The 17,749-nt window shown below is 48.1% G+C and overlaps 5 protein-coding genes across 5 annotated transcripts; 3 read left to right on the forward strand and 2 right to left on the reverse strand.

Annotated features, from left to right (window-relative positions):
- Window positions 1-939: 939 nt before the first annotated feature.
- Window positions 940-2,610, forward strand: GIQ15_01113 (uncharacterized protein; the record flags this gene model as incomplete). Its single annotated transcript, XM_033548530.1, has 1 exon — window positions 940-2,610. One exon carries the CDS (start codon window positions 940-942, stop codon window positions 2,608-2,610), a length of 1,671 nt encoding a protein of 556 aa, XP_033409481.1.
- A 1,659-nt stretch (window positions 2,611-4,269) lies between these two features.
- On the reverse strand, window positions 4,270-7,038 carry GIQ15_01114 (AP-1 complex subunit gamma-1; the record flags this gene model as incomplete). The annotated part of the gene is made up of 5 exons (XM_033548531.1): window positions 4,270-4,365; window positions 4,433-6,530; window positions 6,591-6,779; window positions 6,846-6,969; window positions 7,029-7,038. 5 exons carry the CDS (start codon window positions 7,036-7,038, stop codon window positions 4,270-4,272), a joined length of 2,517 nt encoding a protein of 838 aa, XP_033409482.1.
- Window positions 7,039-7,703: 665 nt separating this feature from the next.
- Window positions 7,704-8,808, forward strand: GIQ15_01115 (uncharacterized protein; the record flags this gene model as incomplete). Its single annotated transcript, XM_033548532.1, has 4 exons — window positions 7,704-7,807; window positions 7,862-8,133; window positions 8,182-8,399; window positions 8,458-8,808. The coding sequence occupies 4 exons, from the start codon at window positions 7,704-7,706 to the stop codon at window positions 8,806-8,808; spliced, it is 945 nt and encodes a 314-aa protein (XP_033409483.1).
- A 290-nt stretch (window positions 8,809-9,098) lies between these two features.
- Window positions 9,099-10,899, forward strand: GIQ15_01116 (sterol o-acyltransferase; the record flags this gene model as incomplete). Its single annotated transcript, XM_033548533.1, has 4 exons — window positions 9,099-9,223; window positions 9,300-9,454; window positions 9,836-10,544; window positions 10,602-10,899. The coding sequence occupies 4 exons, from the start codon at window positions 9,099-9,101 to the stop codon at window positions 10,897-10,899; spliced, it is 1,287 nt and encodes a 428-aa protein (XP_033409484.1).
- Window positions 10,900-11,884: 985 nt separating this feature from the next.
- GIQ15_01117 (uncharacterized protein) lies at window positions 11,885-13,390 on the reverse strand (the record flags this gene model as incomplete). The annotated part of the gene is made up of 4 exons (XM_033548534.1): window positions 11,885-12,164; window positions 12,231-13,094; window positions 13,168-13,244; window positions 13,307-13,390. The coding sequence occupies 4 exons, from the start codon at window positions 13,388-13,390 to the stop codon at window positions 11,885-11,887; spliced, it is 1,305 nt and encodes a 434-aa protein (XP_033409485.1).
- Window positions 13,391-17,749: the final 4,359 nt, after the last annotated feature.

The following is a 17,749-nucleotide window of genomic DNA, read 5'->3' on the forward strand; positions in this document are numbered from 1 at the left end:
CCCCCTACTCGAAGCCCAAGCCTGAAGCCCAAGCCCAAGCAGAGGCCAGTCGAATCACATCTCGAAGCGCCGACTTCACACCCTCCATCACAGCAATCACATACACCTCGAGTGCCGGCGCTTGTCGCTGTCAGGGCGGTAATAAGAGCTCGCCTGCGCTCTTCATGCGACACTCGCCGTCTCAAGGAGCCATAAACGAACTCAAGGGGAGCTTGTCGACCTGCCTCAGAAGCGTCAGTCCGGGGCGCGTTGCTTGGTTAACCATTCGCCCTGCTGCATGAATTAGTATATACTTGTATACGTATGTATTTTAGTATCCAACTCTCCACACCGCTGCTTCGGCCGGACGACATACAGACATACAGAGGATACAGATATCAGACAGGATATCACATCACAATATCACATCAACACAACAGGATATCAAGAGAACCTCATCAACAGAACCTGAAGAAGGAGAAGAGAATATCGAGAGGTGGCTAAGAAGCGTGGCGCAAGCCTGAACCTACTTCACATCTCCATCGTCCATCTCCATCTCTTCTCTTCTCAACACCAACTACTCGCCCTGTCCTCCCGCTCCACCGTCTCTCGCCTTCTCGGCCTGTGTATGGTGGCGAACGTACTCCTGACGCTGTCATCAACCGTGGCTTTTCCACTCTCTTCCACCGTATCTCCGTCCTTCGCTCTAGTGTCGCCTGTACCGCCCGCCTTGAACGTTCTTTGACACTCCTTTTAACCACCAGGCCCGTAGATGACACTCGCCCCGTCATCTCTGTCACTCACTCACTCTCGCTCTCTCACTGATCCCAATTATATCAACAGTCCCATCCCCTGGGAGTTATAGGGTTATACTTCCCGTCGTCCTCAACCCGATCTCTGGAACTCTGGGACCCGACCTATCAACCCGACCCGTCAACCGAGCAGAGATACACCGCCAGGATGTTGGAGATGCCCGCTCACGACCCGTATGAGGTCCTTGGGATACCAAAGACAGCTCAGACGGCCCAGATCCGGACAGCATACAAGAAACTCGCCCTCAAGTTCCATCCTGACAAGATCCAAGATGAGTCTCTCCGGGAACAAGGCACGGTCGAGTTCCAGAAGATACAGGAGGCATACGAGTTCATCTCAGACGACAGCAAACGCATACAGTACGACCAGCGGATACGGGCTGCCGCTGTTGCAAAGGAAAGGATGGCGTCAAGAGGGACGTCAGGATCGTCAGGTCGACGGTCAGGAAACTGCGTGTTTGAAGACATAACCCCCAAGGAATATGCTACAGGCCCAACATACGAATCGAGACCTCCCCCACCATCGTCAAAATCTCACAGAGCGCCCCGGGACCCTTCTCCAGTCTCGGCAGATCGAAACCAGAGACCGTCTCGCTACTCTGACGACGACTCTGCATACGAAGAACGCCGCGCGAGCTCAAGAAAACACGCCAACTACGAGAGAAGACGCCATCACTCCAGAGAACCCTACGAGAAGAAGAGCAGCAGCAGCAGCAGCAGCAAAGACTACGTCAGACGCGAACGCGAATCGACTCGCCACACCAAGGAACGGGCCAGAGAAACCCGCGAATCGACTCGGAGCAGTCGTGCCAGCAACGCCAAAGTCCGTGATAGAGAACGTCGTCGGGATACTTCTGAAAAGCTTAGGGGTACTACATATGCTGCTACTGTCGAAGACCTTACAGACTACTCGTCTGACTCTAACTCGGATTCTGATGGCTTCAGCGATCGTGATCGTGAATATGCCCCCAAGATAAGAGAACACAGAAGGCCAAGGCCAAAGCTCAGACACCGAGAAGCAAACTACTCATCTAGCTGGGAAACTTCCAAGATGACGGCTGACATCGAAGGTGCTTGTGAGTACATGAGATCAAAGGGTGGGATGCAGAAACGATCGATTACTCCAGAGAGCAAACCGAGTGTCGTATACGTTAGTCCAGGAGGGATGCATCGAGAAAAGGACAGCGCTCGCCGCTCATCCGCCCGACCTCGCATGCCAGAACGAGAAAGGGAGCGAGAACGAGTCGACCTGGTTGATAACTCTTCCTCTTCCTCGTCTTCTCGCTTCCACTCCTCGTACAACGTTCCAACGCGAGGCTCAAGCTCTTCAAAGCCGTCTTCTTCATCTCGCCCAATCCCCACCCTCCGTCGTGCAGGAACAGTTCCTGTCGCCTCTTTCGATACCAGCCATGTTGAGCCCATTGTTCCTCGATCCGTCAAGAAGAAGGGTACCTTGTTCGACTCTGGGTACAGCAGTCCAGCAAGTAGCCCGCCTATCGTTTCTTCTGGCGACTTTCTACGTCCTAGCTCTCGCCAGCCAAAGATCATCACCCCGACTGGTCCCACCATCAACACTAGTAGCAGCCACCGTCGTGCACAAAGCACGTCCCCGCTACATCGCGACCCAGTCACCATTCAACCAAATACAAACACAAGAGGCATACCGTCTGATATGTTCCAAGAACTAAAACCGAGCCACTACCAAGTCTTCCCACCGGGTCAAGTGCGGTATTCGCCTCGCATTGGAACAGACGACATTGCATTTGGCGGGTCAGCAAAGAGACCTTCCGTTTTCAGGAAGGCTTCTGTCGTTTCTTGATATTTATCAAACACCATCTCTCTCCTCTCTCATTTCCTCTCTCCTCATTTCTACCTATTTGATAATACCTCTTTTTTCTGTCCTGAAGTTTCTTGGTTTGGTGTCTTGTTGCTGCTTCTGCGTTGCCGACATGACCCTCTCTTACTCATATATCTTGCACCCTGTTGCTGGAGACAACAACAACGGTAGCAACCAATATCCAGATACCGTGTCATGTCTTCCTCGAAGTCATAACATCTGCTATACACGACTTTTAACTATTCATGACTAATGACTTTTTATCATCTCTTCACCTTTTTTTTTTTGCACTATTTCTGATGTTTACGATTTCATCTCCCCCTATATTATACATATATCAGTACACTACCAATTTTTGCAACGCCCTTTCGTCACTTTTCACCCCTGTTTGTCTCTGTTCATTCTTGGTTTGGGTTGCGGGATTCATCATATCATTTATCATGTTCATTGGATGTGAACGGTCGGTGGGGAGGGGCGAATATTTACTGGATTCCGAGTCACTGTCCTTGTTTTGTCTGTCGAGTGGAGCTCGTACCGGAATGGAAGGGAAGGAGTCAATACATATCATATCAATATTATAGCTAGCTATTTTCTCTCTAGTTCTAGCTATCTATCAAGTTGTTTCTAGGGATTGAACGTTTTGTCTTTTATCTTTTTGTCGTTTATCTTACAATCTAGATCGGCTATTTAGTTGTTTATCGACTTCTTAGAGTGAATTGATCTCCTATGATGTAGTTACCCCGTTTTCCTCCATATAGAATGACCAAAGATTCATACATATACATTAGGAATATAAATTCATATGCTATCGAACTAGCTGCTGCTTACCACTTTGCTTCACCGAGGTACCGACAGAAGATAGGGCTGGCTTCATATGCAGCTGCTTATGATTCAGTATATGATCAAATGCAAGGTCATGCGCGAGTCAGGAGTGACCAACGATACTTACTCGCTCGGTCTTTGCTCGCACATTCGGAATAATAAGTCGTATACATCCATACAATAATCCCGTTATTCACCGATATACACGGCGTCCTCCGCTATATATTATAACTTAATTAAATGAAGGCTATACCGCCCCCTCACATCCCTGTGTTGCGTAATCCACGGCACAAAATGAGGGTTGCACGAGATGATGTCTGACATGACTTGCAGCATAGCACGAGGCGGAGTGCCCTTGGGGGCTGGGTTGGTACTTTTGGAGCGGTTCAATCTCAACTTCGTGAGAGGGGAACGCATGCAGGATGGAAGGAAGCTGGATCAGTCCTGATGGTGTTTGGATTTCCAAGGTCTGGTGGCACAACTGTACAACTCGTAGCTACTGAGGTTTAAAGATGAAAGTGGGCTGGGAAATCTCATTCCAACTATTGAGGGCTTTGTTGTCGCCGGGATCGAGATATGGGATGTAAGGCAGAAGTAGAGGTATGTTAATTTGCGTCTATTAAAGGTAGGTTTTATTCACTGCCCTAGCATATATTTTTCAGTCTTCCTCGCATTCGTGAAAGGTATATCTTTTGTTCTCAATTCATTAATGTCATGATTGATGCGAGTATAAACATGTTTTTGCTGTATGCAAAATTGAGGTGGAGTAAGGGGATAGAGAAATTATGAGCCAGTGTCAGGTACAAGAAAGGTGTATATCTATGGCTCAGTCCAGTCCACCTGCTCCACGGCGGGATTTCCCCCATTTTTAGAATAGCTAACCCTTAGACGTAGTCGAAGTTTTGGAGGAAGGGACTAATAGAAGATTATGTTAGTGAGCTTGCACAAGTTACGGTAGATAATAAAGTTGTTATTAACTTACGCCAGATGCAGCCGCGATCCTCATTGCTTGTGTACCCTCTTCACCACCATCAAGGTCGGCTTTGTTAATGGCATTCAGCTGAAGTTTCTGAGTTTTAGGCACGGCGGCTTGCAGGCCAACTCCCGAGAAGCTATCTAGAGCAGATATGTTGCGGAACTTGGCGAGTATCTGACACATACCAGCGCTACTTCTTTGGATTTGAAGAGTCACTTGGAGATCATTCTTGTTAAATACCTCATGAGCGGTGGGTGACGGAGAGGTGGCAGGCGCCGGTTGGGTTGTATTTCCTATGAGGCCTGCAGAAGTCTGCGGCTGAGAAGATCCATTGGAACCAAAAAGGTCCATAATGACATCGACATTTGAGGATTTGGCAGACGTGGGCTGCGGTGATCGCGTGGCTGGGGCAGGCTCTGAGCTACCACCGCCGCCAAGAATATCTGCAAGGAGGTCTGCAGTATTTTGGCTACCATTAGATTTGCCAGGTGTGCTTGCGGCAGGTGCATCAGAGCCGCCGCCCATGAGATCGAGGAGCATATCTTGTTCGGTAGGTTTGGATGGTTTCTTTGACTTGTCTTTCAACAATCTGCTCTGTCGTTTATTCGTGACTTCACCAAGAACTCGTTGCTCCTCTCGTATTTCTGGCGGAGGCATCCTCTCGAGTACTCCTTGGCGTATTTGGTCATATCCAAACAAGTTGCTATACTCCACAGCGCGCTGCTGAATTTCTTCGCTCAGGTCGGCAGTTTTAGTCTTCAGGAACTTGCGGATTCGTTCAATCTGGGCTGGGTCTGATATTCTTGTGGAAAGTTTCATGGAGGCCGTGGTAATGTACTCGGTCACAATTGGGGTCGCGTAGGTGCTGTTTAGAATGTTCATGAAAAGATCGATGATGTCGCTGTCCCTCACCTCTTTCACCAGTTCTTCTTCCTCATACTGGCCTCCACGGAGCAGCGCATCTCCGAATTCACCAATAACCCAGGATGCAGCCACGGTAAGGCCTTCTTGAGAGATATCTTCTTTCAGTGCCGCATAGAGTTTTTGTACAGAGTAAGTCTGTAGATCGGGGGTTGTAGCAATGAGACGAACAAATGAAGATATGATTTGTTCTTTCACGTAGTTTCCGGCCAGCTTCAATACACGGAGCATGGTATCCACATGCCATCTTGGATTCGGAGCAAATTTGCGTGCAGCAATTCCAATTTGGGTCGTCATAGCAGGCTTGAACTCGTTGTCAGCGACTTCCAGGAATGCCAGGAGTTCACGAACAAGCACCCTGACGTTCCCTTCGTTGACTAATGTGAAACTAAGGTCTAGAGCTCTCCGACGTATGCTGATATCGGGGTCCCTCAAACATTCAAGAATCGTATTTCTGTGTCTCTGAACAGCATTCGGCTCTACAGCAACCACCTTAACGAGGGTGTTAAGAGCGACGTATCGGATGTTGTTATCTTTGTTTGACAAAAACTTTCCTAGGATGTTAACGCCGAGCACGCGGAGGCCTGAATCCGCTTCAATATCTAAAATAGTCAGGACAGCCTCATATAGAATGGAGTTGCCGACGTTTTTGCTAGACTCGGTGTTTGTAGCGACTTGTGCGAGGATATCGTTTATTAATTCGCTGGTGGCAGCATCTCCCCTACCGAGTACCCTCAAGAACCGAAGAATCTTCACTTGTAAGAATGGATCCGTTATACCGGACACGTCGTGCTCGGGAGCATAGCCAGAGGAAGTTAAGCCCTTCAGAGTCCGCACCAATCCGGCTGCCATTGGGCGGAACTTTTCCACGACTTCTCCAGTCCCCTCATTCTCGTCGTATTCACAAAACTCGATCGCAAGTGTTAACCCGCTTAGCAAAACGCCGTGGTTGCGGTCCACCAAAAGATTCTTGGCCTTGTCGACGAAATGTTCCTGTAAATCTGGTACTTTTCGACAGATTCGCATGGCGCATAGCGCCGCCTTTCGACGAATATACGGATTTGCCGTAGACACGAGCGATTCGATTTCAGGGAAGAGATCTCGGGACATTTCGACAGAGGCAATATTTCCAAGCGTACAAAGGGCAAGGCCAACGACATATTGGTTCGAGTGGTTAAGGTCACTGCAAACGGATTAGTTAACGGGGTGGTTCAACTCAATGTCATATAAGTATATCACTTACTTCTTTAAGGAATTGGTAACTAATGTTAGAACTTCTTGGTTTTCATCCAGTAGCAACATAGTCCCTAGATATCCCAACCGTTTGTCGGCGAACCGTGGCGAGGCAAGCAATTTCAGACATTCTATCTGTCCGAAGTGTGTCCTCTCGCCCAATGTGAATAGATATAATAATTTGGCAACGTTGTTTCTCCTGTCCGTGTTGTCAGAACCCCTTCAATAGATGGTGTATCCGAAAAAAAACGTAGCTGCCTCATACCGGATGTGACAATCTGTGCTGTCTTCTCGAAAGCTTGCCCGGATAGCAGCACTCTCTTTCTGAATCACCGCGCGCTCATCAGCAATGGTCTTTGACGCGCGCACATTGCGGATGAATTGCTTGACTGTGAGCTTGATATCAGCGATTGCAAATAGAGGCAAGGGGGTTTGCGGGGCGATGTACGGGAGGTCATGGTGACGGCGAGGACCCCTAACGGGGGGCAAGCTGGGTCAGGGCGGGTCAAGGAAGATTAGGGGTTATTCAACATGGAACTGGACTCGCAACTGAGGCCGTCCGCTGCTCCTAATTGATGCTAGATGCTCTGTCCACGGCCTTCCTGTATGCTCGTTATCATCGTCTATGTGTCTCGAGTAGGCGTTGTGCTTACTCATCATATTCCGTCGGGCTTATGTTATTCCGTTTTGGTATACAGTCAGCATTAGTCATCATATACAGTCAGCAAGCGCCTAGCGTCAACGAGGCGCGGCAAGAAAGTTTCACGTTTCCTATACTGACATTTGTTTACAATCGAAGAAGAGAAGATGATGCAGTAGAGTGCCTGGATCTTGAGGTGTTGGTACTTGGATCTTGCGCCTCGTCACCTGTTCAATCAGACCTATTAATACCAATCAGCCAGACTAATCGCTTCTTCGCGAGCTATTTAAGCAAAGAAACACCTAAGTCTCAATTGTAAAGCAATTCTCTGTTAAATTTGATCCAATGCCACCACTTGGCAACCTTCCTTCTCTCGGCCTTCACTCTTGCAGAAATCGGATATATTCAAACCTTGTGGCGCAGAAACTTCCGGGATGCAAATTGACTTTATTGAAGTCAACCCTTTGTCGCAATACAAGCACAATGTCAACATCTGAGGAGTACGTTGGCCAGTCTGGTCGTAATTATAGGATTGAGCGGGTGCTTCAAGAAGAAACCTTCCCTCCACGCTGGGTTGGCCTTGCTATGTTGGTTGTGGCTGTTTTCCCCATTTTAGGTTAACTTACTCACTGCTTCCTTAGTACGGGTGACCAGAAGTACATATTGAAGTATATTCACCCAGTCAATTTTGAAGACCTCGAAGATGTAAACAATAAGCTCCGCGGTAGAGCCAACCACGTCCGTCTTTCCCAAGACACGATCCCCAAGAAATCGATGTTCGTTTTCGATTACCTAGCGGACCACCTCCTACATCTTGTCCAGAAGGACTTGCCTCTTGAGACCACGAAAACGATCCTCAAAAAGGCTCTTCTTGGAATTGCAGAACTCCATGATCAGGATATTGTCCACACCGGTAGGTAACAACTTTCTTTATGATGAATTGATGGCTTATTCCTAGCAGATATAAAGGCCGACAATTTTTTTATCGACTGGAACGCTCAAGAAAATGGTATCCATGTTGAGAGAGTGCAGCTTGGTGATTTGGAAGCCGCAGCATACATGCCTCCTGGATCAGCTATGGTTGGAAAACAGGCAGGCAACCCAATGTGGAGAAGCCCCGAAGCCCATGCCAAAGGGCCTGTGACAAAGACATCTGATATTTTCTCCTTTGCTCTCGTGGTAAGTCCCTACAGCCACTAGTTTCTAGGTTCAAAGTGCTAATCCACTTATTATGTAGTGCATCTACGCGGTGCATAAACGCGTTATCTTTGCCGTGGGGGAAGAGGAGCTGGATGAAGGCGTGGACCCTTTGTCTATTGTGATTGAGCGCCAAATCTCGTACTTTGCTGATGAAGAGGGGATAACTGCGTTTTTGAAATATCTTGGTGACGATAATCCCTGGGTGCAGGTTTTCGAGATTATTCGAGATGGCTTTGACAAGGAACACCCTCGCAAACCATTTTCCATTTGGAAGGGCGTTGACGAAGATTTCAAGAGCCTTATTTGCTCCATGACGAATTTCGATCCGGCGAAGAGGATTACAGCTCGCGAGGCTTTGGCGCACAAGTGGTTCGAGGGCGTTGAATAGTCAGCATTTAGTCAGCACATACAGTCATCATTTAGTCAGCAAGCGTCTGACGTCAGCGGAACAAGGAAAGTTTAAAGAAGTTGCTACTTGTTATCACATCTAATCACGGAGTTTGGTATAAATCCTCCGTGTTGGATCTATATTATTAGACCCCCTTTGCGTCACAGATCCTGGCAATGGCTGTGCCTTGTTATGTTGCGTCCAGGAATTGATATATAATCTTTTAATTCATTGCCAGAATTGTTCCCGTACACTTGATGTGGTTGCGATAACTACTTTCATCCTCAGCAATGGCGCCGACTCCGTATGATCCAGAGGAGTCCGGCGTGCTTCGGCCCAGAGCGCTGCGCGCACTTGACCATCATGTCGACCGTCCGCACCTGGCCATGGATAGGACACCGTCCAGCATCTCAAGGTAAATCATCCGCCGTCCTCAATAGTCGCATCGCCACCATTCGAGGCCACCAGTTCTGACCTGATGTCCCCCAAAGCGGTCGTTCAACGCCTGTACCGGAAGACGCTCCTCCATCTGTCCACTCGATATCAATTGTCCGGAAGCAAGTGCGCGCTCAGGCGAAGCAGCGCATCTTTCACAATATCGATTACCAACCACGTCTCTCCCATTTTGATCCCAAGAGTGATCACCGTGATTTTCGTGGCTTTTTCATTTTATTTTGGATAAGCTTGGTGATTATGGTTATTACTACGGCATTGAGAAATATCAAAGACACTGGCTATCCACTTAGAGTCCATGTTTGGTCTCTCCTTTCGGCAAACGTGTTTCAACTTGCCTTTTGTGACCTAGGTATGGTCGCAAGTACTGTGGTGACGGTGCCACTTCACAGGGCAATTAGGAAGAGTAAAGGCTTCTTCAGGTGGGAAAAAGGAGGCATGGTGGTGCAGAGCATATATCAATTTGCTTGGCTTTCATTTTGGGTCATGTAAGTGTATTTCGCAAGTCCTGACATGACAGATGTGAATTACGCTGGAAGAGTAGCTAACTATGTTAGACTTCCATTCAAACTAGATTGGACGTGGACAGCCCAGGTCTTCTTGACTCTACACACTCTGACGTTCTTGATGAAAATGCACTCTTATGCCTTTTATAACGGGCATTTGAGCGAGACAGAGCGCCGACTATCGGCCTTGGATGAGCCAGAAGTCAAGCCCTTACCAGTTGCAGTCCATTACCCAAGATCTCCAATCGTGGCTAATGGAGCAAGTATGGCAAATACTGAGACAGACTCTACTGATACGGAAATTGACCCCAAACAGCAGGTTAACAAGTTGCGAGCTGATCTAGCAACAGAGCTTACCTCCCCGCTTGGCCAAGTTACATACCCTCAAAACCTCACTTATAGCAACTACCTCGAGTTTATGTTGTTCCCAACTCTCTGTTATGAGCTGGAATACCCTCGAACAACGAATACCCGCTGGATTGAGGTCCTGATTAAAGCTGCTGCAGTGTTTGGTTGCATTTTCCTACTAACACTAACAAGCGAAGAATTTATCGTGCCTGTGCTTAGCGATTCTGCATTGAGGCTTCGTGTTATCTCGTCACACTTTGAGAGAGGTTTAATCCTCGCCGAAACGATCAGCATGCTCCTGTTTCCGTTCATGGTAACATTCTTGCTTGTCTTCCTCGTAATTTTCGAATATATATTGGGTGCATTCGCCGAAATCACACGGTTTGCAGATAGACGATTCTATTCTGATTGGTGGAATTCCTGTGACTGGTAAGGAATGACCTTGAGCTCTTTGGGATACGTTTTTCGCCAATAACCGTGTTCTAGGCTGGAATTTTCGAGAAAATGGAATCTCCCCGTCCACCACTTCCTTCGACGCCACGTCTATTTCTCTTCCCTCACCCGCTTCTCTGTGCCAGGGGCAATGGCCATCACCTTTCTAGTCAGCTCTATTGCGCATGAACTGGTGATGGTTTGCATTACAAAGAAATGGCGAGGATACGGCTTTTTCGCGATGATGATGCAGCTGCCCATTGTAGCAGTCCAGAGGTCGAAGTTTGTTAAGGGGCGAAAGACTTTCAATGTAAGCTATGTATCGTCTTCAAGTGGAAATCTCCTATTCTGACATCATTTGCCCTAGAATGTTTGCTTCTGGCTTTCTATGATTATTGGATTATCTCTGGTAGGTTTATTATTCAATGACATACACGTTATTATCCCTCGGCAGCCGTCCGCTAACCAAGATGATTTATAGATCTGTGCACTCTATGTCCTTGTATAACAGTATTTTACTCTCATTTACATATACCCCTTACAGCTATACCATGAGATGCTTGGTCCTAAGCGGCTACGCTACATTGCTTATTTCCCGTTTAACTAATGTTTTGTATCTTTTTGGGATTTCTATACTACATATATTTCTATTTTATGCAACTAATCTCTATTTATGTACCCTGGCAGCGATGGCGAAATAGATTGATGTTAGGACACCGTGCTTTCCGCTAGCAAGCCCTGACTCGCCTGAACTAGTCATCTATTTTGTAGGTCACCGGGGATGTCAGGATTGCCTCAGATCATCAACAATTAACATATATTAGAAGTATATGGGGGGTTAGTCTTTCGTGTATCTCAATAATCAAGCAGCAACCCTCACCATCTTACCAATATATCATTGGTCAGGCGGATCATGAGTATTACATACCCTCACTACCCTAGGAGTGCCCTTTAGCTACAATATCAATGGTTTTTGTAAAATTTATTGACTGTTAGTCATATATTGGAAGAAATACGAGGTAGGAAACTGGGTAAGCTGCTCTAATGCTATGATGCCGTGATGCAACAAGTACAAAACCGAATGCCACATATCACTGGACCTACGCCAAACACACGACGAAGAAAAGATGAGAAATATAGGTGAAATATATAAGAAACCCGAGATACCGAGATAATGATAGTTAACAAGTTAAGGAAAACTAACCGTTGGCCAGCGCTAACATCCTTCGCATATTCCAAAGACGCTGGCGCCGTAACGCCCATGGATGAACCTATCAAAGAGAACGCAGTAAGGTATATAATCAAATTGGCTGGCCGCCAAATATGAAGGCTGAGGATTATATATGTTCCATTGGCTCCTCAGGAAGGAGTCGTTGGTGGTGGGATTCCTCATCGGGAGATGGTAGACAGGCCTTGAGTGGCGGCGTAATGATGTCGTTGAAGAGGAAGGTTCCATATACAAGCATGGCAAAACCAACGACCTGTAGCCATTTGAAGGTCTCCCAGCCGAGACCAAGGGACACAAGCCAGATGAAGAGTGTCCTAGAAGTATCGATGGTGCTGCGTGAGGTGGCAGAGAGGTTCCTCGTAACACTGAGACCAAAGAAATTGAAGCCGCTATAAAAAGAGTGTAGGTTAGCAACTTGATACTTCAACTCCGATATAAGGATTGATGCAACATACCCAATACTGATCATAATCAAAATACTCGTTACTGCAACGGCCTTGTTTTCGGACATGCTTCTCCATCCCTCCACTGCGTCAAAGTATCCGAACTTGCCACTTTCCGAAATGCCAATAGTGAAATGTAAAACCACCATGGCTATGGCAGTGACCAGGAATCCAAATATTCCCTCCCAGCCAACAACCTTCAATGGGTCCATGGCGTAGTTCTCGAGAATCCATTCCTCCAACACAAACTGAGATGCAGTAAATATTTGGGCGAAAGCAATCAAGAAAACACCTAAAACGACTCGTAAAGGATCGATATGCTTCTCAGTGGTAGAATAATAGTCATGGGCGCGTCTAAATAACGCCGTGACTGTGTCGACGTCACCAGGAGTAACGTTCACCGGCTTGTGTTGATCGGGGAAGATGGCGCCCGCAAGGCCAACAAGGGCAACCCCGAGAACGACGCAGACTAGAGCAGACCACTGATAGAAATATAGCTTCCTTCGGAGGAAGATGACACTGAACAGACCAACGAAGAGAACAAGGGCACCTCGAGTCATCTGATAAATACTCGCCACAACGAACAGCAAGCCGATGTTCATCAACGTGGTACCAGTGATATCACAGCAAGCTGGGAGGGCGAGAAGCAATATATTCTTCCCACTCAGTTGTGTTCTCACATCTTCTTCGGGTTTACGTCTGTCGCCGCCTTCGTCGTCTGCCTCGTAATCGGCGTCGGTTTCAGAGTTACTAATGGACTGGTATCCATCGGCAAATAGAGGCGTGGATGTAAATCGGGGTATGATGAAGCTGTTCCAGATGTCCATGGCGAACAGGACGAGCCAACAGCCCATTTCACCCACAAACATCTGTAGTCTATTTTCGGATTCATGTTGAGTTAGCTATGTATGAGAGACGTCGAACGGAGATCTGTAAGAAATGGACATACGTCTGGAGAACGGGCTGCTCAAACGTCACTCGCTTCTGGGGGTCTGGGGAGTCACAATTCCTCACGCATTGCATGTCCTATCGGTACTATCAGCATACACTGCACTGTTTAGCGGTGCTAGACCGTGAAATAGACAAACCTGATACTTGGTGAGGAGGGTATTGCACACCCCCGTCACCAACATCATGGTGACGAGGAAGGGGACAAGGGCCTTGGGCGCCATGGCGGCTAGCTGTCCTTTGCAGTGTAGGTAAAGATAGTTCTTCTCCTGGCTGATGCAGCCAAAGGGAGAGCGTGAAGAAATAAGGAGGTGTTCCTGTGTATGCTACTGCTGCATGGAGGGCGGTGTTGGAGAAGAGGATGCTGGAGAGTCGATGAGCCTCGATCTGGGGCACGCGATGCTGCAGAGTGACAAAGTGACGTTCAGCTGCAAGGAGATGGTCATGTGATGAGCGATAAGGTGGGTCAGCTGACCTCAATAGTGGATACGCCAAGAGAGTCTAAACTCACGTCATCATAAGTCACGTGTATGTAATTACATAAGCCATATGGAACAGATAGAAGATGAAGGGGAAGATGAAGGGGAAGAGGAGGAAGAGGAAGAGATATTGAATCAACGCCATCAATTGCATGCCCAGGAATTAATATACAAAGCATAAATAGAACCTCCAAAAAATTCCAAGCTATAGACAATAGTTTCTGCCGGGATAGTACATGGTGCATAGTTAATATAACAAAGTAGGCCGGCCAGTTAACGGTAACCTATCAGTACTGTGACGGTGGATAGTCCCTCGAGAGAATATTCGATCAACTTGATAAAGAGAGCCGAATAATTAAAGGCAAGTGGAATAACAAGAGCAAAACGCATGGCAGAATTAAAAATAAAGTCAAAATCAATCAGAAACAGGTATTAGCTGTGATAAAAACTCTGGAGGTATCATATCCAACGCCCGTCTCCAGAAACGCCTTGCTGGGACGAAAATAAATAGAATAAATTAGGGGGTTTGAGGGGCGGGAAAGAGCAAAAAAATAACCAAAGCGGAACACCACAGCGTGGAATAATAAAGATCAAAAAAATAAAAAAAAAATAAGTAGCAGGAACTTAATAGGAAAACGAAATAATGAAATAAATCCATCCCGACCATCGAATATTCCCGTTTTTACCGCCTTCCATTCCAACATATTAACCCTGGGTATTATTTCGACAATCCAATTAACCAGTTCATCTTTTTACTTTTTGCGCGGTGATCAACACCCTAGAAAAGAAAAAAAGAGAAAGAAAAAGATGGGGAAAGAGAAAGACCCCCTGTCCGAGCAAACCAAATGAAATCACCCTTTTTCCTTTTTCCTTTGCTCCGCTCACTGCACGGTAAATTCCGTTGTCGTCTTCATCTTCATGTTTCAAACCTCTCAGATAGAGTAAATTGGTTTCTCGGCTCTGAGCTGCGGGTCGCTATTGACATTCACGTTGAGGCTGACTTCCATCGCATCCCAGTTCATATCCTGCCATTGAGTAGAAAACAGCTCACCCATGTCTCCAGGTAGATTCATCCATTCAGAAGGTATCCAGTTATCTCCGTCGTCCGCCATCTCGTCATCCTTGCACAGGTCGCTGTCTTGTGGGGTTTGCATGGTAGCAGACCATGCAGATGCCGGAGTATCGTCTGGCGGTTGCTGGCGGAGGTGCATGAATGCTTCATTAGCAATAACTTCATCGACAGGGTCAATGCCTAGGCCGAGGGAGGTTTCATCGCCTATATCACTGCCTATACCATTGAAGGCGTGACGGATCATTTCCTGGCTTATCGGACTTTCTGACCAGAGGTTTTTGATTGAACCAGGCACATCGGGTGTGGTAGTTGATGCTGCGGCTTCCTTCTGGTTATCCTTGACGGTGCCAGTGGAAGGTTTAAGGATGGCTGATTTGCTTTGTTGCGATGGAGAGGTTTTCATTGCTACCGCGCTTGGGCCATTGCCTGCACCTGCGCCCGTGGTGGGTGGCATGGTTTTCCCATCGGGTCCGGTAGATTGGCTGTTCTCCTTATCAAGGCCAAGGCCAGTCCTGTAGCTGTCTACCAGGTACTCCAGAGGGTTAGCGATAGGTTCATCAGCCCTGTGCACATCTTGTATATGTTCATCCAAGGCAGCCTGCGTCGTAAAGCCTCTGATACGATGTAGACAGTCGTTTACGCTACATTTGAACAATTGAGTTGGAGGAGCAGCTTTCTTGGCTGTAGTTGCCGCCGCTGCGGCAGGTGGAGTGGACTTGAGCTGCTGGCTCTTGGTGGCGGGGGACTGCTTATTGCTCTTGACTGGTGACTCGTTGGGAGACTGTTTTATCTTCGGCCTCTTGTGCTCGGGGATGACGAGGCGGTCCTTGGCTAACTTGTGGGACCCGTAGATCGGGACGCCCTGTGGAGACGTGACGCCAAATGGGAAAGGCGGTTGTAGGGCTGTGGGGGCTGGCGGGGCAGAATTTTGAGATTGAGCTCGTCTGGCGCGTTCTTGTTGTTCATGTTGTTGTAGATTCATTGCGCTTAAGGGCACGCTGGTTTGGGCTGGTGTTCGTGGACTTGCCGTAACTCTTGGTGCAGCGGCAGATTGTTGCGCTTGTAATGCCTGAGCCTGAACCTGAGCCTGATGAGCCTGCGCTTGAGCTTGGGCTTGGGCGTGGGCATGCTGTTGTGCCTGTTGTTGTTGTTGTTGTTGCTGCTGCTGCTGCTGCTGTTGTTGCTGTTGTTGTTGCTGTGCCTGCTGCGATTGTTGCACTTGTTGTGCCTGTTGCGCCTGCTGCTGCTGCTGCTGCTGGATATTCTGTTGGTTTTGCGCAGCCTGACGGCGAGATATCATCGTCGAGAAACAACGTCGAATAAACATCACTGCAGATATGACATACTCCGGCTTACAAGTTAATTGATCCACCAGCCCCCAATCTGAGGTCCTGAACTGCTTAATCAATTTTATTCTCTATAACGAGAAGTTAGCAATCACAGTACCTTCCATAAAAAGTAAAAACATCGACGAGGAAAGAGAGTAGCGCTTGACTTACCATCTGCAACAATGCTCTCAGCGAGCGTTCCTCCGCTTTGAATTTGGCAAACCAATTAATCAACGAGTCCATGTTGGCTAACATATCAACCGCGCTCCTGAGATTCTGCGATGTCGTAGCATACTGCTCCGGTGACATGGACACGGGATTTACTTCCGTATCATTTTGCAATTCCTCGGCATAGATGCGCCTAACGGGTTCTGGAAGTCGTGACCAAGCTTCTTCGGCTGCGGCTCGAGTGCGTTGTTGGAATGTGCCACTTAGTAGCTGGCTGGACTGGCGGCGGTATGCTTCGTACTGTATCCTTTGCTGTGGTGTCATGGAGGCAATCTGGGCTGGGGTAGCTTGTTGGATAGTAGTAGGCATTGGGTTAGGGTTGGTGGTTGGTGGTTGAGAGAGTGCTGGGTCTGGTGCACCAGATTGGACTTCAGCATCCGACGGGCTAAACCGTTTGAGATTCTTTGGCGGAACGGGGACGGATGCGGGGACAGGCGTTGGTTTGGTGGGTGGAACAGCTCGTGGTTTTGCTGGTTGAGGTACTGGCATAGGTTTGACCATTGATTGGACGGGGGTTGGTTGAGACACGCCGGGTTGCATTGGGCTGGAGGAGATGGGTAGTTGCATATTCTGCTGCTGTTGCTGCTGCGAGGTTGCCGGATACTCGACGCCAACTCCAAGACCAACGCCATGCATAGGGCCTCCCTGCTGTTGCTGTGGCGGCTGCGGAGGCACGAATCCCTGTGCCATTAACTGGGCTTGCGCTTGTGATTGAGCTTTGGCGGCCATAGCTTGTTGTTGTGCTTGAGCATGGGCTTGGGCCTGTATAGCACGTTGCTTGATTATCTGTTTCTGTCGATTCTGCTCAAGTAGCTTCCTCAACCCATCATCATTTAGTTTCTGAATCTGCGGGCCTAGGACTTGGCGCGCTTGTTGTAAATGAGCTTGCGTGATTTGTGAGGGGATGCCCATTTGCTGTTGTCCTGGTTGCCCTAGTTGCTGTCCCATTTGGCCTGGTTGCTGGCCTGGCTGCATAGTTCGCTGTTGTGGCTGGAAAGGCTGCGAGTTAAACGGCGCCCCTGGCTGCTGAGCATTAACATTCGGTTGCTGCTGCTGCTGCGGTTGCTGCTGCTGTTGTGGCTGCCCGGGTTGCTGGAAAGGCTGTTGATGCTGTTGGGTCAAGAAACCTCGTGGATGTCCCTGTGAAGCTGCCTGTATTTGAGCCTGCGCTTGAATTGCTTGTGCCTGCCTATTTGCCATCTCCTTCTGTATGCCATTGAAATGGTAGCGCTGGAGTAATATCAGTTTCTGCATTGTGAGTTCACCCATTGCCTGGGGGTTCTGACTAGCCCATTGTTTAAGCTGGCCCCATGATTTAACTACTTCAGGTACAGGCGGTGGGGTGGGCATTCCCGACATGTTAGGAGCGAAAATGTTGGGTGGGAATGCGATGCGGTCCATTTCACGGATTTGGTCGTCATTGAGTTCCCGAGGGGGTTGCTGCTGGGAGTATTGGAGACGGGCGAGGCCAGGCTG

Source organism: Arthroderma uncinatum, assembly GCF_011692745.1.
Source record: "Arthroderma uncinatum strain CBS 119779 chromosome Unknown scaffold1, whole genome shotgun sequence".
In the NCBI taxonomy this organism is placed as follows: Eukaryota; Fungi; Ascomycota; class Eurotiomycetes; order Onygenales; family Arthrodermataceae; genus Arthroderma; species Arthroderma uncinatum.